The sequence below is a fragment of the Amblyomma americanum genome, chromosome 9 (genome assembly GCF_052857255.1).
Source record: "Amblyomma americanum isolate KBUSLIRL-KWMA chromosome 9, ASM5285725v1, whole genome shotgun sequence".
In the NCBI taxonomy this organism is placed as follows: domain Eukaryota; kingdom Metazoa; phylum Arthropoda; class Arachnida; order Ixodida; family Ixodidae; genus Amblyomma; species Amblyomma americanum.
The window spans coordinates 109,851,075-109,875,944 of NC_135505.1; the positions used below are offsets into that span (position 1 = coordinate 109,851,075).

At 47.7% G+C, this 24,870-nt stretch overlaps 2 protein-coding genes across 2 annotated transcripts in view; both read right to left on the bottom strand.

The window, feature by feature from the left end:
* Positions 1-1,577: 1,577 nt before the first annotated feature.
* The window catches only part of LOC144104039 (RING finger protein 151-like), a 34,922-nt gene continuing 11,629 nt past the window's right edge, over positions 1,578-24,870 (bottom strand). The window contains exon 2 of the mRNA XM_077636822.1: positions 1,578-1,689. Within this exon, the coding sequence (XP_077492948.1) occupies positions 1,651-1,689 (39 nt within the window). The 3' untranslated portion in view covers positions 1,578-1,650. The remainder of the gene's footprint in view (positions 1,690-24,870) is intronic.
* LOC144104040 (TNF receptor-associated factor 6-like) lies at positions 16,585-24,114 on the bottom strand. Its single transcript, XM_077636823.1, has 2 exons — positions 23,795-24,114; positions 16,585-17,693 (listed from the first exon to the last, which is right to left on the bottom strand). Exons 1-2 carry the CDS (start codon positions 24,074-24,076, stop codon positions 16,665-16,667), a joined length of 1,311 nt encoding a protein of 436 aa, XP_077492949.1. The 5' UTR covers positions 24,077-24,114; the 3' UTR covers positions 16,585-16,664.

A 24,870-nucleotide genomic window follows, 5' to 3' on the forward strand; every position in this document is an offset into this window, starting at 1 on the left:
GCTTCCAGGTTGCCTGGGTATCTGCCTACTTGACCCTGCGCTATCACTACGTGCCTGTTAATGCTTTCAACTTTCATTTTCTTCCAGTCACTTCCGGAGTTCCGCAACGTAGTGTTAATGGGGCCGCTCCTTTTCATAATCATTTGTAATGACATTGTTAATGTGACTCATGATCCTGTGAAAATTCTGAATTTAGACGAAATGAATACAAACACACGGTAAATATATAAAAATATTTGAATGGTGCGAGGAGTGGTCGGCATGTTACTTAACTGAGAAAAATTTGTTCCATTTTGCATAACCAGAAAAATATCCACTTCAGCATCCGCACTCTATCGAGGACCGTCGCTTAACCGAAATTCCAGACAAATATCTCGGAATCACATCAAATAATCACCTCGGCTGGACCACTCACATTTATAACATCTCCTCTTGTGCCTTTCTCAAGCTATGCCTATTATGAAGAACATGCTCAAGGATTCTGCCGCACATGTTAAGCTTCTAGCATTAAAATACCTCTAAGGCTGAAGCCAGAACCGCAAGTGCACAAGTTGACTCGCCGATATGAATCCGCCCTTAATCTCAGTTGCAGACATTTCACGCAAGGACCTCATTCTTCAGCAGATGCCCATTGTGTTTAACGTAGCCTTTAACGTAGCTTCGGGTCGTAACTGCCGAGGTTCTGCCACGCCGCTCTTTTTGAAGAGTGCTTGGCATACCTCCATGGTGGTGGCTTAAAGGTTGCCTCACTCTCTTTACCGGACACTGGATATATGATGCTTAGCTTTACAGTACGCACGAAGGTGCCACTGAAAAACATCATCGATAACACCTTTGCGCAGATTAACAGGGATATGCAGTGACACGGAGTCGCCATTTCGTTTGAAGTACACACCGGGATGCATGCAGTAGCCGCGAAGGTACACGTGAGGACCAGTAAAGCCAACACTGCCCTCCTTCATCACAGTGTCTTTCTCAGCTCTCACATCTGGAATGGTGAAATAGCAAAATCCGAAGCTGAATGAAATGTGCGCTAGCAGCGATTCAAAACAGTGCAGAGCCTTCTCGTGGTTATCTTTAATTTCTGTTTGCACCGCTCCGATGTCGAGAGCATTTTTTTGAATGTTGTCTCCATTTTGTCTCGTGGCAGCTTCTGCATCATGCCTCAGAGTTTCGCTCCAACAATTTACTTTTCCAGCGATTTCATTCAGCGTGAAGCTAGGCGTGTTCAAACGTTCTTTAATTTCCCTTTTCACAACGTGGCTCATGTCGGCTGCATTTCGCGCTAAGCTGCCGTGGCTTTGGTCAGCATCTTCAGGAAGCTTAGCATTCAGTACCTCTCTCAGAATATTGATGTTATCGCATATCCCGTTTAGTACTTCGCTCTGTGCTCTGTACTCGTCGATGAACTCCTGTAACCTATAGCTTTCATTTCCGAAGCGCGCACATAAAACAATGTTTCAAACGACGTTGACGCTTCCTTTGCTTGTTGTCGGTCCTTGGGTGCGTCTTGGAGGATGTACTCGCTGCAGTTCGACCTGGGGTGGACGCAGACGTTGCTGCAAAGAATGGTTCCCCAACCTCGCTGACAAGTCGTGCAGTGGTATTTGCACTCATTCTGGATGTGGCTGAGGAGCTCTGAAGCAGCCATCATAGCTTCGCACCAGAGTCTTCGTTCCAACAACGGACCTGCGTAGAAAAAAAAGATGTTTTAATGCGAAAGCATTATACGGCTCATCAGCAGCGAAACCGGGCGTTGTCGTCGTTGGCCGTAAAAGGGGGCCCAAAAATCTCTGATGACGTTACCGTGGTATCAATGAAAAGTGAGATTTCTTCCGAAGGTGCGGGGAATTGAACCCAGGACTTTCAGACTGCGAGGCGAGCACACAACCCATAGGCCAAAAAATCTTTCTTTAAACATAAATATTTACATGAACTATCGACAAAGGTTTTAAGAAACGCTACAAAACACGTGCCAGAAAGGCAAATCACCAGAGCACTAGTCGGGAGGTAAGCCTGAGCGAATCACCAAGAGACAGTGCCACTCCGGTTGAAAGTCAATCTGTTCATACACTTCTCTCAGCTCAACAGTAGTTGGCATAAATGAGATTTCGTCGAAGCAATTGATTCACAATGTCGGTCCATCTAGTTTTCCATAAGCTGTGTAGTCCAATCATACAAAAAAACAAGAGGATCATCACGAACATAAGCCACAAACCCCGCTGCTTGTTAGCGAACAAAGGTGAACTTATCGTGCGTTGCCTTGCGACTGTATACTAATGAGTAGATTGGTCATTGGAAAGGCAGAAAAAAATTAATACAATAGAAAGCAAACTGTCAAAACAATGTTTTCTTATTCAGTGCACGTAAGGTGGCTTAGGTCTCCTGCTTGATTTTTTACAAAGCGTAACAATTATTGCACAGCTAGCCACAAGGAGTAAAATTTTCAGTTTCCTTGCGTTAGGCGTTAGTCAATACTCGACAAAGTGTCACTGTGTGCATAGTGCGTGCCCTGTCTAGACGCTGAATGGCTCCCTCAGACAAGATGGGTCACCGGAAGCTGGAATGATGTTGCAAACAAGAATTTTCCCATTTTCAAATAATTTTTTCTCCGTCTTTGGTTGCTGATTAGAAAAGTTCTTCGCAAGTTTTCAGGGAAGCCAAAGAGTTAGCATGAAAATGCGGGGAATTTTGTGGCTATAGGAAAAGTCCACGGCTATAGTCAAGAGCCAAACTTGGAATTTGAAGGGAAGAACTGCCAAACCGATGCCAGTGTCGAAAGCTTTTCCTTTGTGCTTCCTCAAAGTACGACAATTGCTGCCTCTGCTGCCGATAAAGTTTTTTCGCACCCCAAGCTTCAGGAAGCTGCGGAAACGATTTTGAGAGAAGGCCAATGCTGCGACAGGCACTGAGCTCCACCGTGGCGTCACCTCGTCAATAGCGCATTCGCATTTTATTGTTCGATAAATTGCTGCTCTAATGTATGACATTGCTGAGAGCCCAGGTGTTGAAGTAGATGGCATCCGGGACTACTGTCAGAGTAAGTCGATGTACATGTAGAGCTAGAACACTAATTTTGAGTGATAAGTGCCTTACTTTAAAATGACGTATTAGACTAACACCACTTACCCGCCGCACTGGAACAGTGGTTAGGGCGCTCGTGTACTGAGCTGGAGTTCCTATGTTCGAATTCGGTCGCGGTGGGCGCCTTTATATGGAGGCGGAACGCAAAAGGCGCCCGTGTGCTTTGCGATGTCAGTGCAGATTAAATATCCCCAGGTTGTCGAAATTATTCCGGAGACCTCAACTACGGCACCTCCTTTTCGCCGTCGCGGGGGCTGAGTGCTTATGGCGCTCGGCTGCTGACCCGAAGGACACGGGTGTGATCCCCGCCGCTGCGGTCGAATTTCGATGGAGGGGAAATTCTAGAGGCCCGCGTACTAGCTGTGCGATATCAGTGCACGTTAAGGATCCTCAGGTGGTCGAAATTTCCGGAGCCCTCCACTACTGTGTACCTCATAGCCCGAGTAGCTTTGGGACTTCTAACTCCCGTGAACCCTTCTTGTTTTCTTCTCTCACTTCTTCCTTTATCCCTTTTCTTACGGCGCGGTTCAGGTGCCAACCGAGATGTGAGATAATTACTGCGCGATTTCCTTTCCTCGAAAACCGGTTTTCATTAACAGCAGTTGTGAGTTAGAAATGAGTGATTCGACCTATCTCTATCCTGCGGCTGCAGTCGCGGTTGGCTTCATTGATACAACGGCTGACCCGGAGTGGCAGTGGCCCCTGCCTCGTTTACCGAACCAGGATGAACTTTAACGCGGAAACATTATATGGCTCACCAGCTACGATACCCGGCGCCGTACACGAAGAAGCCACATGATGTCATCATGATCTCGCATGCCGTCACCAGTAGACCATAAAAGAGTAATGTGTGATTATATAGGCACTGAAGCAAAGACATTAATCAAGAAAGTTGTAATTAGTGATAGTGATTGTGGTAGCTTTGGAATGATAAAGGACGTTACTAAATAATGATCATTGGCATCCTAGTCGAAATTAAGAGGAAGAAGTAGACTTGGGCAGGCATGTAATGCCAAGGCAAGATTACCGATGACCCTTGAGGGTAACGTAGTGGATTCCAAGATAAGGGCAGAAAATGAGGTGGGCGCATGAGATAAAGAAGTTTGCGGGGGTACGGCGGCCCCATCTTGTTGTCGAGCTTAGCTTAACCTGATGCGCATACATAAGTAATGCCCATGTATACGAAACTGCTCATTGTCTAGATTCATAGATTCCTGGCAGTCCTAGCGCCAGTCCTGGCGCTGTGGTGCAGCGGTTAAGCGATGCGCCACTGCCCTGCGATGGCAGGTGCTCCCAGCGGTGGGCCTTGTGCAACCCAGGTTGCTCTTTCTGAGCAACCTCTCGCGATCAATCATTAATTTAAATGCCACCTGCCACGGTGGGCAGTTTGCTCGTAATCCGGTGGGCAGGTTGGGATGACTCCTCAAGCTAACGTGGTCTAGGAGGCCCACCTAGATTTATTATTCGGGGATTTTTCCCCCACAATGCAGTCGACGAAGACGATGACAACGACAACAATGCCTGGTTTATTTGCAGAACGGGTACCGTAACGATGTCGCATTCATGAGCTTCACGGCGTGATATTGCGCTGGAGGTAGCGTTACGGGACAAGTTAAGAATGAAAGAATCACACGAGATGCTGCGGTGCGGGTGTTTGCATGGCCTTGAATTAATTCTACACCACAGGTCGATAGTGCACGCCCTAAATTCCAAGAAGCAAAAAATCTAAAAATGCTTTTAAAAAATTCAGGGGGCACTTTGTTGACCTAAAGTGCGGTGAGGCGAAAGCCTTTAGCGCGATGTTGCTGCTTGGTCACTGATGTGTGGTTAAGATGTCGATTAATTACACAATTGTTTGTGAATCTTAAATGCTGGAGACACTGGAGGGTATTCCGGAGGCATCCGTCTGATTCGACGCCTTTCTACAAACACTCTGCAGCGTCCTAGACAAGGAGAATTACGTATGAGTTGGCAGGAAGTAGCGTAGTCGTTAGCACGCTCGGTTGCAGAACGGATGGATCGTGGTTTGAATCTCATCGTGCACAAAGACCTTTTCTTATCCAGTTGAAGAGTGTCATGGACAAACGGACGGGCACCGCGAGTATAAGCCATTAAGGTTTTTCGCATTAATATTGTCACTACTCGGTAGAACCCCGAGGAGAGCTGAATATAAAAACGGTTTACTGGTCAACCAGGCAGGGTCCCAGTGCGTTTCAGCTTCTTCCTCTTCCAGCCTTGTGCTCGTAGATCCAGACAATATCTTTGGCGTCTTCTTGCATGCGGCATTTGGTGTTTGTGTTAGCGCCTTGGTGTTGTGAAGAGTCACAGGCGTAGGGGTGGAAGGTGCCACGGCTTGGGAGACCTGGAAAACTTGGACGTTTGAAGAGTCGCCCGGCAAATGGTTGTACTCCGGGGCAAGGATTAGACACGGCTAGCGTGATGGACAGGCGTGTCGATGTCCGGGACCCGCTGTGGACTGCCGAAAGGAGTCCTATTAATACCCAGCATGCTCCAGCAGTGTCACGACTCAGTAGAACCCCGAGGAGAGCTGAAGGTAAAAACGGTTTACTGGTCAACCGGAAAGACTCCCAGCGCATTTCAACTTATTCCTCCTCCAGGCTTGCGCTCGTAGATCCAGTCGTCATTTTTGGAGTCTTCTTGCATGCGGAAATATGGATACGAGGTGTGATGCCAGCAAGAAACCACAGTGAATAGGGGAAAGTGTGCAAATCATTCAAGCGAAGCTAAAACCCAGCTAAAAGCGAATGGGAGTGGAGGATGGAAGCAACAAGTAACAACAGTAAAGGGCACGGTGAGGATGCACATGACTAAAAGAGACGATGTGGGGTGTTTGCATCTAAAAATGCTATTTCTGTATCTGATAATACAATAGACGGCATGCTCGCACGTTTGAGCGCATTCCGCGCGATTAGGAGGGCCTCGATTATTTCCTTTTTGGTTTTGCTTCCCGCTGTAACCGGGGATTTGGTGTTTTCCAGATAGCGGCGACAATAAAGTTTCTGGCACTTCTTGCGGAAGCATTAAAAATTACCGCCTGAAATATAGCTCCGATTGCGATCATGTTCACTAGCCATTCATTCAATACATCCAATATTTTCAATACACATTTCCAATGTGCAGTGCAGTGTATTGTGCAATTACCAGTGCAAACCGTGTCTAGGCTGGTTCACTGCAGCGCAAGCATTGTGTTTGTAATGAAATACCTGATTAAAAATTGCACTTTCGTTCTACTACTGGGTGGCTTTCCAGGGCTCTAGATGGCCGTGCTGACGACTGTACAGTACACGCCTCCAGCAACGCGCGAAAAATGCATAACCAACGCAGATAAGCACGCATTCCTCGAAGTAAATACAAGCTTACAGATGTGTTAGCTGATTTTTTTTATTTCGACAAATATACTTCTATTATTAGACCCATATATTACACACCAGACGCGTATAAGCGGCTGCTCATCGGTCTGTGCCCCTCCTTACTCAAGGGGTGGTTAAGGACGGTTCCAAAATTACTAAAATGGCTCCCTTCAATGCTTACCTCAGCTGAGGAAGCAAGACGGGCTCCTCACCTGAGATAAGGGGATCGTACATGCTAATGAGAGTTCTATAAATTGTACTCGGGTGCAGTCTGGCGAGCGAAAAAGCTGAACAGAAGATGAGCACCACTACGGAGTTCAGAGCAGACCAGCAAGTGTGCCAGCATGTGAGCATCTACGCCAATGGAAGCAAAAAAAAAAGCGGCAACAACGCTGCTTCTTGCTTTTGCGTTAACTAAGTACATGTTGGATGGGAAACATGTTTATCCGATTTTTGGAATAGGTTTTTAGAATTTCTTTTTCACACGTTGGTATTTCTTTGTTACGATGTCCAACTGTTCTTAATGTGCAATTTTGGAATACGAAAATTTCAGCCCACTTTCCAAACAGTTAATCAGTTTTATAAAAGAATGAAATCAGTTTTATTAACCCCTCGACACACTATATGCTGAAAATATTTTCTTTGCTTTGAAATATTAAGAGGCGCCAAAAAAGGTAACTCTTAGAACAACTTTTATGAAGCTAGCCGTGTAGCAAGTGTGCCTTCGATGCTGACGGGAAATTGATATTTAGCGTCCGTTTATTGCTAGAACTCCTACTTTCTACGCGAAGTGCTCGCTTACCTAGTCTAGGAGAATATGACAATAAGCTAAAATGACAGTAATAAGAAAGAAATTACCGGGTGACCATTAAATATACTTCGAAATTATGCGCTAGTTAGCCGATTAGATCGCATCTCGATCTTGATCACGCGTCTGATGAATGAGATAGATGAATGACAGCATGCTCTTAGAGATGCGAGCCATGCCAGGGCGCTATATGGTGGGTTCACGCGTGCTCTGAGGGGGGCTGTAAGGTTAATCATTCCCTGCTCTGCACCTTGGCTTATGGTGTGGATCTGTGAACCTGTCCGGATGCTGACCGTCGAGAACTAATTATTGCTGACAGCCATTGTAGCATCACACGCGGTGGCTCAGAGCCCGCCTGCACTATAGATAATAATAATTGGTTTTTGGTTGAATGGAAATGGCGCAGTATCTGTCTCATATATCGTTGGACACCTGAACCGCGCCGTAAGAGAAGGGATAAAGGCGGGAGTGAAAGAAGATAGGAACGAATAGGTCCGTAGTGGAGGGCTCCGGAATAATTTCGACCACCTGGGGATCTTTAACGTGCACCGACATCGCACAGCACACGGGCGCCTTAGCGTTTTTCCTCCATAAAAACGCAGCCGCCGCGGTCGGGTTCGAACCCGGGAGCTCCGGATCAGTAGTCGAGCGCCCTAACCACTGAGCCACCGCGGCGGGGCCTATAGATACGTGCTGTTCTCAAGAACAATCACACATTCATAAACGTCTCGGCGAGTTGGTTTGGTTTGGGGTTTATGAGGGCTTAACATCTCAAAGCGACGCATGCTACGAGGGACGCCGTTGTGAAGGGTTCCGGAAACTTTAACCAGCGGAGATTCTTTAACGTGCACTGACATCGCAAAGTACACGGGCCTCTCGAATTTCGCCTCCATCGAAATTCGACCGCTGCGGCCGGGACCGAACCGTGCGACCGAGTTGTTCCTATATGACTATGATAAGTGGCTCTCAAGGGATGCGAACAGCACAGGTGACAACACACGAGCCGTGTTTTTGCCTTCCTGGTCCCTGCCATCGATACCCTTTTATCAGCATGCCTCTTGTCACTTCTTCCCAGCTGGCCACCGGTTTGTTTAGCCTACAGGCGAACGCGGCACTTTCTGCTACGTCACATTACACAGACTAACCTACAAGTTATCCTCATGAAACTCTATTGGCATCCTGTTAGACGGCCTACCTGTCTACGGAGTAGAGCGTCGGTTGCCGACTCCTTCCATTCGACATCCTCTTCTTGGAACTTCCGCCGGTCCAGAGGACAGGAGCTTTCGCCATTTTGTCGCCATCTTGCACGCACTCCTTGCTACACGACTAGCAGAGCAGGTGCAAGAAGGGAAGCAGAGCGGTCCTTCCATGCACGAGGCCGCAGGCGCTGCATATCTTGTTCGCGGGGACAGGCGCCACGAAACGCAGTGGCCTCCAGTCTAGGTCTTGGGAGAAGCCGACAAGCGTGTACTGCAGACCTGGTGGAATCTTTGGCGGCTCCCGTTCGGTACTCTGTGTTCAGCTCAAACTACACTTACTAGCATCATCAAGTGCGATCTTATCGTTAGTTCTATTCCATTGCTGTCGAAGTAACAATCACGTTGGTATCTGTTGCCTACGTTTTATTGCTCGGAAGGTTGGGTACGCCAGACGTGACGAAGTGACGGTGCTGTCCCCACGTATGAAGAGGAGTTCGTATACTTCAGTACATCTCAGCCGCCAAATCAAATCATCATCAAATCGTGTACATATTTTTGTATAGAAAAAAGAAAGTTAGTGTCTCGGGCTATTGAAGTAAGAGAAATTGCTTTGAAGCGCTAACGCGTTTATTGTTTTGAATTATTGTTGCAGCATCTTCTAGCTGTGAGCAACACGTAGCTAAAGCCACACCTGATGATGATACGCTTCAGCCGGCTGCAATACAGGGAGGTTGATGCAATGCGTATTATTAAATTAGCGTTTTGTGGGGTTAGAACGCGTCCAGGAAAGAATTATTTATATTTATTAATCATATATCGGCATACCTTACTTTCTGACTGCCGCATACACGCTTCTTGTTTGGCCTCATCACCAGGCATTCTTTTTTGTTCGGTTGCTTGTAAAGTACAAGGGCGGCGCTGAGACATAAAGGTCGCACTGGCGAGAATTAGTAATGCGTTGCTGGAGAGAATTCAAAATGAATAAGGGGCAAAATACAACGCGACGTCTAACAGCCAACGCATCAACAACTGGGCTTGCCTGCGTCCTCTCATCACCTTACAATACAAATAAACAAACATAGTTACATATAGAAATAACATTTAAACCATACTCGTAATAAGCTTAATATATTTGTTAGTAGCTGATGAGGATTGTTCTTTTCTTGAGCGAGTTTTTGCATTATATATTATCTTTGAAACCTCTCCGCCACCGCGGTGGCTCAGTGGTTGTGGCGCTCGGCTGCTTACCCGAAAGACGCAGGATCCCGGCTGCGGCGGTTGCATTTCGATGGAGACGAAATGCCAGAGGGCCGTGTATTGTGCGTTAAATAGCCCCAGATAGTCGAAACTTCCGGAGCCCTCCACTACGGTGTTTCTCATAGCCTGAGTCCCTTTGGGGCGTAAATCTCTCAAACCGAACCAAACCAAACCAAGTTCATCAACATCAAGGGTGCCTTCCGTGAGCGCCTTGTCACAGTCCATTACGATGAGTAGTCTGGGGGGGGTGAGTACCTTTCTAGCCGCCACAAGGCCCTGACTTATGCGAGCCACCAGCTCTAGGGTGCTGAGAAGCGCCGCCACTATTCACAGATTCTATCCCTTGCCGCTGTCTGGGCCATCGACTAGTTCCGTCCCTACCTGTACGGCCGCAACTTTACCGTATATAGTCACGAACAACATCACTATTTTAGCTTCAGTCCTCCAAACATTTGAATGTGAAGGTCGCGGGCTGGTCCTCGTTAAGCGACTTTGTGGCCGACCTCCCATGTGCTTCTGGAAAAGTTGCTGCTTCCGGACTTGCATAGTTCGCGCGATGCTTTCACGGTAGGCCACTTTCGTGACGTCAGGGCACCCTTGGCGTCGTGCCAGACGTGACCATAAAGAAAGCCGTCTAAGAGAGCACCTCAGCCACCCCTGCAGGCTTTTCCGCCACTGAGTTCATCTTTCAAACCGGTTGGGCTAGACTACTTTGGCCAGTTTCCCAAAGCGCTCGCCAGCAATAGGTCTGCTCTTGTCGCAATCGCCCACTTCTCCAAGCGGGTCGAAGCATTTCCCGACCACCACACGTCGTCGCCTCAGGCCAAGTTGTTTGTGGAGCGGTGTCTCGTACTACAGCAAGGCGTACATCGATGGCTCAGCACATATCATAGGAGCTACTTCATGTCTTCTGAATTAGAGACAGCCCTCCACTGTTTCGCTATTGAGTGCTGTGCGATGTCAGCGCACGTTAAAAATCTCCAGGTGGTCGAAATTATTCCGGAGCCCTCCACTACGGCACCTCTTCTTCCTTTCTTCTTTCACTCCCTCCTTTATCCCTTCCCTTACGGCGCGGTTCTGGTGTCCAACGATATATGACACAGATACTGCGCCATTTCCTTTCCCCAAAAACCAATTATTATTATTATTCTCTACATCGTTCGTCAATCACACGCAGTTAAATGGCTTCGTGGAGCGAATTAACAGTATTCTGATAGATATACATGTGTCCTTCCAAGCTCTGTCTTAAACGAACTGGGATAACTTTATCCCTGCTGCAGCTTTCGTTGCGTTGTACAAACTCACCTGAAGCCTTGACTCGACGGCCCCGCAGCAGCGGCAGGCCGATATATTGGTGGTTTCTCGTGTGCGTCAGCCAGTTGACACACGTGACGGTGCGAGTTGCCGCCGCCAACATATCGGCCTGCCGCTGCTGCGGGGCCGTGAGGGCTGCAGGTGTTTTCGTTTTCTCAAAGCACGCTTGAGAGCAGCACGATCGCGGCGCGCGAATGCGTCAGTCACGTCGTTTATTTTTGCATTTCGCGGGCTTTCTTTAGAGCTGGGGAAAAAAAGACACACGTGAGGGTTTCCTTATCGTAGATGATGGAAGGGGGTTTTCTGGAGGTGGTCACAAGTCTTCAAATTTGATTTGTTGTCTAAAGGGATTTTTTTTAAATTTAGGTAATTAAACTGAATTCAACCATTAATTAATTGTGAAATAAAACATTGCCTGCGGTGCCCAAGATGGTTGTCACAAATATGCAATAATTTATTTTTAACTCTTGGTTTATTGGTTTAAGTAGCTGGGACACTCGGCACGCACGCACGCACGCACGCACGCACACACACACACACACACACACACACACACACACACACACACACACACACACACACACACACACACACACACACACACACACACACACACACACACACACACACACACACACACACACACACACACACACACACACACACACACACACACACACACACACACACACACACACACACACACACACACACACACACACACACACACACACACACACACACACACGCACGCACGCACGCACGCACGCACACACACACACACACACACACACACACACACACACACACACACACACACACACACACACACACACACACACACACACACACACACACACACACACACACACACACACACACACACACACACACACACACACACACACACACACACACACGCACGCACGCACGCACGCACGCACGCACGCACACATGTATATATAATCGAATGCACCCTACTATATAGACCACAACAATTTTTGTAACTCTGGTGATGTGGCGCCCATACATGAAAGCAGATTTTTCAGACAAATTTTACAAGTGTATTCCGCGAACACTACTTGTTATTTCATACACTTAAATTCTTTATATGTGGGAACTAGTTGCAGATCTCTGTACGGTTCTTCATCGCTGTTGCTATCTCCGCATCTCCGGAACGGCTGAGTGGCCATCACGATAAATTAAGTCATCTTCAGTTCCTTTCACTGAAACAGAAATTCCTGTAATTCGGAACTTTGAACAACGGGTCTGCGGGCAACGTCCGTGACGAATCCAAAGTCCAAGAGCAGACGAGGTGCTCCGATGTATATTTCAGCCCGCCATTCGGCATCAATTCGTGGTGGGCTGTTGCCATCAGTTCCGAGCAAAGACATGTGAATTCATTTCAATCGCACCCAGCTGCACAACGCTAGAAGATGCAAGATAATAATGATAGCAAAGGGCGGCTGTCGTAGCTTGGAAACTCTCTGGAGAGTGTGCCGCGCAGGGAGATTTTTGCACACGTAAAACAAGGCTGTCTACTGGAGATTGGTTTTCGAAATATTTGGCTGCTAACTTTAGGGGAGCGGCCCACACATAATCACCGCCCTTAGTCGCGTATATACGGTATGTCGTACAAAAGTGCTGCGTTCTAAAAACTCCAACAATATTTAACAGAAATACGCATTTCACGGCACAAGAATTAACCCAAAATAGGAATTGTGCTTCATGAAAAATTTTACTTTCGTATTCATAGCACAGGCTATGGGATATGCATATTCACATAAAAATAGTTTCATATTATTACTTTAATACAAATGTAAAGAATGCTCTTCAAGTAAGAAATGGTCCAGGTACATTGAAAAGACGTAGAGGAAGGCTCCTAAGGTTGAACCAAAATGTAAACAGCCTTCACAGTACAGCATGGACTCGTGGGCGAGTTGGTCAGACATGGTTCTGACCGTTGAATGGTTTATGAGGGCTTGCACAGGTTTTTTGCTGTAAGAAAATTATCCTGATTTTTTTGGGCAAGTCGAGTTCACAGCTGCAGCTCTAGTTGAACCCGAAGACAGTTTTCATAGACGTAGCCATCACGGCTGAGGTCGTTAAGATTAATCGAGTGATCTGGAAAGTAAACAGGCTTCGTAGATGATCCAATGGGCTTCTCTGTGTGTTTAGATGAGCGACATGGTGTGAATTCCAGCTGGCGCTTTACACCTCCTTCTGGATGAACCACACTAAGCTTTATTCTGTATTCCAACGGCCATTCAAGAACATCGTCCATGTCACCCTTGTGTAGTTGCAGCCTCACGTGTAGCTTAACAGCATCGCCTTCATTTCTGAGAAAAACACCGGGGGATATGTAGCAGCCGCGTATGTACACTTGCTTGCTTTCGTACCCGGTCGACCCTTGCTTCATCGCTTGTTCTTGGAGCGATCCGACACCTTTCACAAAAAACTCACATTGCGCCACTTGTAGTTCTACCTTTCGCCCAACGCTGATAACGTGATCCAATACCTTGCCACTGTTTGCATTGACTTGGCTTTTAGCGCCATCGATGGCAGCCAGGACCCTTGAAAAGTTCCCAGCGTTTTGCCTCGCCGCATTCAAAAGCTCACCTCTGATTTCTTCTTCTAATGCTCCGATTCTGCCCGAGAGATTGCTTACTGCCTCACTTCGTGCTACCAAGGAGCCTTCAATTTGCCTATTAGACCTGGTTATGTCTGGTTAGACCTTAGTGCCAGTGCAACGATTTTGCGACTATGCAGCTATAGAAGCGATCCTGCTCTTCCTAGTTTACTAGTTTGCACTAGTTAACGCGGTGCAGTCTCCGCCAAAACTTCCACATTTCATTTAGTGTAAAGAGCAACTTTACGGTAATCACTAAGGCACGGATTGATTTTTATTTTCTGCTATGGCAAGACCTCGCAGAATTTCCACATTCCTCAGGTTAAGCTTCAGTACATGGCAGCAGAGCTTTTATAGCGAGCCGCAATTCTACTGAGAATATGGAGTACAAAATCGGCCAACTATAGAGATAAGCAGGACGCTTATCTTGACAAACTTCGAAAAATCTCTGAGCGTGTCATTCGCCACACACCACTTCACTGTTTCTCCAAACAGCATTTCCTCCAAATTATTCATCGAAGAACTGCTCTCGCACTTGTTCAGAAGAAACTGGCCGTCACTGCCGATTTGCAGACCGAACACCTAATACCAGCTTCCTGTAGCCCGTGGCTTTCGCACTGCCCCCTTACATCTCTCTTAAGCAGCTCTTTCGCAGGAAACTCTTTCCATTCGATGTCTTCCTCCGGGCTCACCAGGGCGTCCAGGGGACAGACTCGCTCACCGTACTGCAGGCACTGCTCGTAACAAGACTCGCACAGAACGTGCGGGCAGGGAAGGACGGCCGTCCTCGGGCGCACGAGTCCACAGGCGCTGCATACTCTCACACGTGGAATAGGCCTAGCGAACTGCAAGGGCCTCCAGTCAAGCTCTGCCGAGAAGCCGACGAGCGTGTGCAACTCACTTCCAGCAGACATTCCGCCCGGCTTTCTCTCAGCGCTCAGCGTTGAACAAAGTGCTCCGACACGTTGACAATGCCTGTCCGTTATTTCTTTGTTCGTATCTCGTGACTCAGTTGGACAAACAGTTAATCGGTCAATGGGGAACCTGCGTGGCCAAGGTGGCACTGCAATTGTTCCATTCGGTGACTCAAAACTGCTTTTGTCAGCCGCTTGGGCCGCTGCAAACGCGAGAACACATTCTGCGCGATTAGACACCCTCGTTTGGCTGACAGCATTCATTGCCTAGCTTCTCTCGGCGTAGCCCAGATGGCTGACGCACGGCACGCGCACCTTCGACAGAGCACGGAGGCTCACGCCAATAAGCACCTGAAGGTGGCGCGGAAAAGTACTAAGAGTACTTCCCAAAACTGCTTGCTCTTCTCGCTAGGCAGTGTGTTTAGGCGCTGCAGTAGGCACCTCAAAATTCAGCGCAAGTTGTTGTTGTTAGCCTTCTGTGGGCTAATCTAGCGCGCGTCATGTAACATTGGCGTTCTTCTAATTCTTCTTCTAACGTTCGTTCTTCGAACACTAATTAAATTTTCAGAGTAAAAACTCGTAATCTTTTGTACTTTTACTGGCGCCACCACCGAGTTGAATAAACGGGGGCTTTTGATTCGAAACGCTCTTTTGTAACTTGAGTATTTTTTTTTTACTTTGGACGTATTTAGTTTCATCAGGATTATTACACTTTACTGGCAGTGGACATATCGGGAAGTAAAAGAGTTAGTTCGTAGTTAACAAGAGCAAGTTGATATTTTTTCTGAAGATTACAGGATTCTATAATTTTGATATTTTATACAGATTCTAAAATATATTCATACTGTACAAAAAACATGATCCGAATCAGGTAGAAAGCCTGAATCTGTGCCAATGCCATGAAAATTTCATGCATTTTTCTAAATATTTCAATTAATATTAATGGAGATGTGCTATGTTTCACGCCTTTTCGAAGTGTTCAAATTTTGATCAAATTACGAGTACATCTTAGAACGTAGCTCTTTGGCACAACTTCATGGGTTCAGCCGCGTCGCTGCCGTCGGTGTAACTGGGATAAACCATAAATAAATAAAAACATTACTGCGACTGGGATTGAAACCCACGGCGGTGCGAACAGTTCAGCTTCCCTGGCCACAGCACGAGAGCACTAGGCTATTGCAGCAGCCGATCACGTCTCGCGGTGAACTAGAACATACCTACTCTCGCGCTGTGCATTGCACATCGTGGTCTTCGTTAACTAATATTACTATCGAACTAGTATCGTTGCCAGACGTGCCGACGACCCAGCAAGGCAAGACAATGAGCCTATAGAGATCAGAGGACTAGGCTAACGCCACGGCCGACCGCGCCTCAGGCTAAACTGAAACACGCCCTCGGGCAAAAAAATGAGGCTACAGAGCTTGACACACCGGCAGGGCTGCGCTCAGATTTCGCATTACCGAAAATAGTAATCGTCCTTAGAATTTTCTTCGGCACAAATACTTTAAGCTTACATTACGCACATTATGGTCCGTTTAGATTATTTTTTTTAACAAATCTGAGACGGTTGAGCGCAACACCTATGTCAGTTGGGATGGAATGACCCTGCACCAGGACATGGAAAGAATAAGAGTATTCGCAGAACCTTTACGAAAACAACGTTATCTTATTTTTTTTATGAAGTACACTGTCCGTTTTTGTAAAGCATATTCTCTAAAACCGATCAATAACAAGAAACATTCGCCGTTCTGGTTGTGAATGAGCGAATTTCTCAAATTCAGCTACAAGCCGCTCGAGGCCGTCAAATTAGTTGCAGCCAGGGACTGGGAAAACGCGATAGATCAGTTCCTGTCCTGGAAGTTTCATGATTACTTGATTACAGACCGAAGTAAATGAAAATAGGCGGACAATTTCTGTGAAAAGAAATTCTCCATTACAGGCCAAAGTAAAAGAATAGGGGCAGTGAACGCAGTTATGATCAAGACGGAAGAGTTTATAAATGCTCCACATAAGAATTAACAAAAAAAAGGTAATACAAATTCCACTAGGAAGGAATGGCTTCCATGTATTGTTTTCTGCCAGCGCGGCTCACGGCAGGACTTCCCACTTAATCCGAAGCGTATCCTCGAACACAAAGCCGCGCAGCCTGAGAGTGTGCAGAGTAAAGGACGGATCATCAAAAACAACTCCTGTGTTAGTTGACGCTCTGGGCTTTTGCACGGGTTCAGATTCAAGGCGTGGCTTAATTTCGACCACGCGCATGGCCTCTTCTTGTGGGTGCAGGATCCCCATCCGTATTTTGTGCTGGAATGGCCACTCAACAGCGTCGTCGTTGTCGCCCTTATGCAAGAGCATCCTCACATGCATGTGCACAGTTTCGCCATCCTTACTGAAGAAGACTCCAGGTGAGATGCAGTAGCCACACAGGTACACCTGGTCGCTTACGTACTCAGCCCAACTTTGCGTCAGCGCTTTTTCTTCGAGTGAATTCACTCCTTTGATATCGAAGATTGTATGCTCTGTTCGTAGTTCATACCTTCGGAGCAGTGTCTCAATGCCGTCTAGTGTCTTGTCGCTGTTCTGTAGAGTTTCACGTTTCATTTCCTGAATTGATGCCAGAATCTGAGAACAATTTCCAGAGCTCTGCCTCAATACATTCACTAAACCATCTTTAAGCGTATTTTCTAATGTGTTTGCTGTGAGACTGTCCTGAATTAGTCTCGTTGCTTGCATCAGTTCTACACTGATAACTTCTTTAAAAGTGTTTATCCCTTGAGACATTTCGATCAGTCTATCACCATGACACTGAGCATCACTAATTAGGTGCTCTCGATTCGTCCTCATTTCCACCGCCTGCTTCTCAATGACTCGTTGGAATGATGTTGAAGGAGCTGCGTCATCCGTGTTGCTCTTCTGATGGCCAGAGTCGGGTGCAAGATCCGTCGACGGCGTTGCACAGTCCGATCTTAGGTGTGCGCACACATCGCTGCAAAGAACCGAGACCGAACACTTGGGGCACCGCGCAGAGTGGTATCGACAATCTCGTTGGAAATGCTGGGGGAGCTGGGAAGCGGCCACCACAGTCCCACAGCCGTGTTTTGCGTTCCAGCACTTCACCTGGAAATGATAAAGCAGAACAGTGATGAAGACTATTGGGCGTGCTATAACTCGCCGGGTGGACTCTCCTGCGCGCAATACCGTTACTCCTGCTCGCTGCCGGAGGTTGTTTTGGTGACGATTACTCGACTTCCTAGAGGTAGTTACCAAATATTACAGTATTTATTGATTTGTTTAGTTCATACTGAAAATAATGTTACAAATCTAAGCAGAACAAATACAGATGTAGATATTACAGATATAAGGGCAACATGTAAAAACTAATGGCACTCGGAGTACGGGTTACCATGGTGTCCAGGAACAGAAGGCAACCGTCGGTCTCTCCCTCAACAGAAAAGTTGATTGAGGGCTCAATGACTTTCAGGTACTCCGACCGGCATGACATTTTGCGTCTACCGGAAACAGGCACACTCTGGGAGGTACCTAGATCACAAGCGATTACTGCATGCATACCTCATCAGCCGTGCCAGGGAATGAGGCCTGAAGTCGTCGTTCTAAACAACGAGAGGAAAATGATCAAAAATAACTAGCAAAGAAACGACTATCCGCTTTAGCTCATCCGGAACACTGAAGGAAGATTGGCGCCACCGAAGCATACTGTTTTCTGGGAAAGCGGAAGTGATGACGCAACGAAAAATGAAGCGAGCCTCCGTCGCGTATGTTCCACGAATCGGCACGGCGTCAATATGGTGCATGTCCTAAAGAGCAAGGTTCGGACTGAGCTTGTTAACGTAAAAAAAAACAGCTTCCTCCCGGCAAGTTTCCTGTCGCCGTTTACGAAAATACCTGCGCCGATTGTCCATCAGTGTACAGTCGGGGACCAAAGTATCTGGACCAGACGTTCGTCCAACGAAGCCGATAGTTCTGCTATTAGCCAGCGGCTGGAGACCACAGTTGTTGAGGTGAAAGTGAAAATCTTCTTTTTTCCCCTCAGCAAGTCTGGTCTCCAGCCGCCAGCCAATAGTAGAGCTATCCGCTTCGTTTGACGAACGCATGGTCCAGAGACTTTAGCCCCCGGCTGCACATTAGCGAAACAAAAGACTTCGCGATACGCCTTAAAGAACACCAGAACGACGTATTGCGAAAGCCCTGGGGGTAAAATAAATGAAATGAAAGAGTAACAACAAACGCAATCGCTGAGCATGCGAAGAAAACTGGGCACTAGATTAACTGGGATGAAGCAGAGATAGTGACAATGGAAAAGAATGGGTCAGCCCACCGAAACTTCGAGTCGCATATCATACAGACAACGCCTAACGCACTTAACAGGAACGATGCCACCCTGCATCCGATCTATGACAAATCCCTAAAACCCTATTAAGTGCTGCAAAAACCGTTGTGTCCAGCCGGTTGCCTCATTGAGAACAAGAGAGCTGCAGTGCTCCCGAAATGTAATTTGTTGTTTAGACTATGATCAGTGACCAGTGAACTTTATCAAGTCTATACCGCTACCGGCTGCATGCCGCGTATGTGTTTTGCTATCGTGGGGCTTTGTGGGCTTAATTTATGGTTATATTCATGATGTAAAACTGGGCTCGCCAGGGGCCTTAAGGCCTCTAATCGAGCACTATGCTATTGGGCCAACAGAGTAAAAATTGTGCACGTAATTACTTATTATCCGTTAGAAGATAGTCTTAACAAGCTACTACTATGGGCATAATCCCTTCTATGCCGTATAATCAGCTTGCAAAGACTCCATTGCTCATCTTTTAAGCCTCTTTAAAAAAATCTGCAGGCGTTAAAATCATCCGGTATAGGCACCTGCTCGTGCAGACACTTCACAAATAAGCGACGACCGAAGCGGTAAACCTCACGCGCGGTAATCTGTCCGAGCCGCATAAGCGCTCCGCATGCCACCTTTTAACGCGATAGCTTTGAAGGCCCACTTGGCCTTTGAAAATCCGGTGTCGGTGTGACTAGAAAATCCTGATTGGCCGAGAAGGCAGTGACGTAGACCAGCAGCTGGCTGCAAAGAACATAGCGGTCAAGCGGAATCGGAGCGCTGTCAACTGGATCGGGAGCCGGGCACGCTACGTTTACTCCACGAAGGACCGTTTGTTCAGTGCACTCTAAACGCAAATACACCTATATTGGAGTAAAAAGGGAGTAAAACTGTCCTCTAGCGCACACACTTTTATGAAAGGGTGTGCGCTAAACAGAGGCCTGGTGCGAACTCCTCACACCGCACAGCAGGCGAATTACTTTACATGACGCTTAACCCTTTGCGATTACAAATTAGCGTCGCTTAATGACAATGAAGCGAAAAAAAATTAGCTATGATTTAACTACCACTTAACCTATTCAGAGAGCGAAAGCTGTGGTGTATCGGTCAAGTAGCCGCGGCTTGTCTGTAGCGTTGAGCGCGTTCCGCACACTGGATAAGCAACGCGCCCACCCTGGCAGGTGGCAGTTAAATTAATGGTTCATTGCGAGAGGTTGGTCACCCAATCAACGCTGCGGCCTATTCTGCCGCACTCTACCGGCGGATCGAAAGGTCAAATGGTGCGACACCATGGTGAACCACATATGGTAAGGCCTATAGTCGCACTTGAACTCTGGCTCACTTGAAGGTCAACATGAAAAGCACGGCGAAATCGGCTTTACCTAGCGTGGTGAAGCCTTCGCTTCAATAAAGGAGTTTGTGATCGGGACAAGCATGCCGACGTCAGAGAAAAGGTGTGACACGGAACCGTCAAGAGCTGATAGGCACCCTTAAAGGCTATCGCGCCGTAAGCTTACAATTAAGTTAAGAGTCTCCCAAGTTTTTTGCTTCACAAGCGTCTCGGTTTGGCTTGGTATATGGAGGTTTAATGTCCCAAAGCGACTCAGGCTATGAGGGACACCGTAGTGAAGGGCTCCGGACCACCTGGGGTTCTTTAACGTGCACTGACATCGCACAGTCATAGTACAGTGGCCTCTAGAATTTCGCCTTCATCGAAATTCAACTACCGCGGCCGGCATCGAACCCGCGTCTTTCGGGTCAGCAGCCGAGCGCCATAACCACTGAGCCACCGCGGCGGCTTATCACAAGTGTCTCACTGTGAATAAGGCACTTGTAACGGTGCCAAAATTTGAGTGCTTTAAGCATTATTTCTTGCCGATCCTCTTGGCGACTGCTTTTCTGTTTACATGTGAAATTAATTTCTCTCAGCAGACGAACGTTCGTCGAACTCTGAACCAAATATAATTGGACTGAGCTTGGTGAGTATATTTTTTATATCCGGTAAAATATTGTTGGCTGAACTCTTTCATACTAATATTTTGAAAGCCTCCCATAAGAAAGTGTTGACGAATCAGTTAACGCCAAACAACGGAGGTCGGCGGACAATATAATATAACCATATAAGATAACAATATAATAAAACCAGCGGTGGCCTTTGCATTGATGAGAGCCCTATGACGAAATGAATCGGAAAACTCGGTGAAGGTTGCCTCACGTGCACAAAGCACACTGCGTGTTAGAGCAGCCGTTGTCTGCTTGACTTTACCTTAAGCTCCCAAGTTGTTCATCGCTTATTTCACTGATCGCAATAAGCGTCACCCATGCTTAGGAGGAGCCGAAAGGTACCATGCTGCTAGCCGCATTCTGAACGCTTCTCGAACTTATCTCGCCATCAACGTATCACTTCTGACAGAAAGCCACTGTACAGTTATGGCCCACGTTCGCAATAGATTCTTGTTTTTTTATTGTTGCATTGCGCATTAAACAATAAAAGAATCAGTTTTAATCGCTCGTCTGTATAGGCATGACTCTTTTGTTACTGTTCGTATTACTGGTGCACATACGATTCGATCACCCGTGGTGCGATCAGTGTAACAGATTATGGAAGCATTTTTCATAACGAAAATGAAGCGCGCGCATCAGCCAACCCTCTATCACATTATATATGATGCGCAGATACGGTTCTTGGGTAGCGTCTGATGTGCCATGGGTCATAGAAAAGGGCGCTCCCGGCAATCTTTTGCGTTTTCGAGCTTGTTCCTTGTGTTGATTGCTGATGTGACCGCTGACTTCGCCGTTTTTTCGGTCGCTTTGATATCTTTCTTTACCTCGTGAATAAAAATTTAGTTGAGAGACTGCGCTTGTGTTGTGCACCTCTTCTTGGTCCATAGTCTCTGTACGCGTTGTATTTTTCGTTTAAAATTAACATAGCCCAACTAACCCAACTTTCCATCCTATCACCTATGATAAGACCGGTACACTTTTGAAGCAACAACAAAAAGCGAAACGCAGATTGTCGAGGGGTCCGTTGCCGAATGCTCAGCCTGCTGCTATCTGCCGGTTTATTGTGCTCTCTTCGGCAGCTGGGGCGCGTACGTCAACAGTGAGACAAGCGGACGAGAGAAATTGGGCCTTCGGGATGGTTCGAAAGAGCCTAGCGGACAACGATCACCCTGGCCTCTGCTTGGTGTGCATGCGGTAACCCTCACCGAATGTTTCGGTTCGCTTCGTCATAGGGCTCTAATCAAATTACAGGTTGACGCACTCGAGACAGCAGATACTACGGTGTCTACAAGGTGTACAATCGTGAGCAATATGAGCGGGAACACAGGAGCGCGTGCCCGATAGCCTCGAACCTTACATGTAGCGACACGTGGCGGCCGCTTTCAGAAACCAAATGGAAAGGGAGGTGCGTTCCTCCATTTCTTAGAAGCAGGCAACGCAGCAGAATCCTTTCCAGAAGTGCTCCGAAAAGCGGCCGTCGTGCATCGCCACAAGGAGGGTTTGAGACTATCTGCCACTCGCTCCCGTGTTTCTGCTCATATTGCTCATGATAGTACACTGCTGCCATCAATCCTATCCCACGCACCGATGGGCCTGCATGTGCTCCGGGCAGCGCCCTAAGCTCCCGGCCTGGCCCATAGGGGTGGCTCACTGACGGCAGGGATGAGGTGTTTCTATTACCTCTTTCGCCACAAAGTTTTCAGTGTGCAATATCGGCTTTTCGAACCTTACATTCAAAATGACAGGGCCTTTGATATGTAAGCCACTGCTTCGAGCAGGAAACAGCACTACTGATCGATGGCATCGATTACTCTTGCTACGCAAGGTATGTACAGCTGCATCGGTAAAGGAATGGCGCAAGTGACTCGGTCATGACCGGAGCGAAAAAAATCGGCGCATTCCATTTCGCAATGCGGGGTTGACCGGCAGAAGGCAGCCCAGATTGACGTTGGCCCATCGAAAATACAACATCTTAAACGAACGCTAGTGCATTTCTTATCGGCTGAACCATGCGGCGACGTGGCTACGGACATGATTTCTTATTTATTTTACAGCTGGCGTTGCGAGCAGAGGTACCGCAGCGGTTTTCGCAGTTTTCCTTTAAAAAAATGCTGTCAAATTTGCTGTCAGGCACTGCCACACATTACTGTCAAAAGCAACGTGTGGCAGGAGCAGACTAATATTTTTGGAAATCTAATTTAAAGGCGCCAAAACCACACACACACAAACACGAGAGAAGAGAAAAGGACAGGGCGCTTGTGGCTACAATAGCGCCGAGTCTCGCAATTTTTCCGAACCGGTCATGAGTTAATTGTGCTAATGTTTTTCCGTTGCAGCTGTACATTAACCTCGTGTACGCTTGCCTGAAAACTTATTTTTCTGATGTGTTTGCGAAAGGGCCTTTGTTTCTGCAATGCAATTAAGTTAATTTCGAATAAATATAGTAACCTCTAAAAAATCGGTTCAAACTTCTTGGAAAGCCTGTACGCAGACAGCTTCGTACAACACTTCAAAGATGTTTGTTTGTTTGTTTGCGTGGCGTTTAACAACCAAAAGATACCCAGGCTATAAGGCACGCCGTAGTAGAGGGCTCCGGCTAATTTCGACAGCCTGGGGCCCTTTAACGCGCACTGACATTGCACAGTACACCGGCCTATATAATTTCGCCCACAGGGAAATCCGACTGCCACGGCCGGGAACAAACCCGTGTCTTTGGGGTCAGCAGCCGACCATCATAACCCCTCAGCCACCGCGGTGGGCGGACTTAAAAGAGTTATCAGGTAAAAGCCAAGGCCCGAATATGTACGACGCAAATATAGAAAGAACATCGTGTGCGAACCTCCTCTGCCCCAAAATTCGGATACACCTGGCTTACCTCTCTCTCAAGCACTTCATCGGCGGGCCATCGTGTCCAGTCGATGTCTTCTTCCATGAACCTGTCACCGTCGAGTGGGCATCTAGAACCTTCCGCTGCGCACTGCTCGAAACAGGAGTGGCACAGCACGTGCATGCATGGAAGCAAGGCGTTCATCCTTCGCACTAGTCCGCAAGCGCTGCATACCCTGTTCCCTGGAATTGGTTTCAAAAAATGCAGCGGCCTCCAGTCTAGCTCGGCCCAGAACCCGACCAGGGTGTGCGATGTGCTTGAAGGAGGCATATCCCGTCCCGCGTCCGCGTATAGAACTGAGCAGTTAAAGAACGATTGAGCTGCTCTGATAAGGTGGGCAGGCAGTCTATTTTTTATGTGTTCGGGATGGCGATTGTAGCGCCCCTCGCGCAGCGCTCGGCTCGCAGGTCATGGCACGCGGCGCCGGACAAGAAAGAGGAAGTTGGGCTAGGCCAACGCCGCGCGAGCAGCGCAAATAAAGAGTTCGAACCTCAACGCGGTCGGAGCTGGTCCTTCCTTTCCTTAGCTCCGACAGATTTGGAGACCCAGCTTCGAACACGCAACCCCATCCTCCTACATGGATTCCCCTGGCTCTTCCGCCCTTCCTACCGGCGGCGACCCGTCCCAGAACGCTCAGCCTCTTGGTGCTTCTGTGGCCGCGTTCCAGCTATAGTCATCCTGCCGTCATTTTGGCCCAATAGCCCCCTCGCCTGGCTTCTGCAGGTTGAGGCGCAATTCCAGCTGCGACATGTCACCAGCCAGGAGACCAAGTTCCTCCACCTTGTCTCGTCCGTGCCTTAGTGGACGTCATCAGCTCGCCGGACTCGGCTCGAGCCTTCGACATTTTGAAGGCGGCTATCATTGACCGCAAGTCAGCGTCCGAGTGCAGCAAACTCCAGCAGGTCCTCAGCGCTACAGAGCTTGGTGACAACCGCCTTTCGCAGCTCCTCCGTCGCATGCGCCAGCTTCTGGGAGACTCCTCTGCTCAGCACGACCCACTTCTGCGTGAGTTGTCCCTTCAGCGCCTCCCCCTCACGTGGTCTCCATCCTCGCTGCTGCGGGTT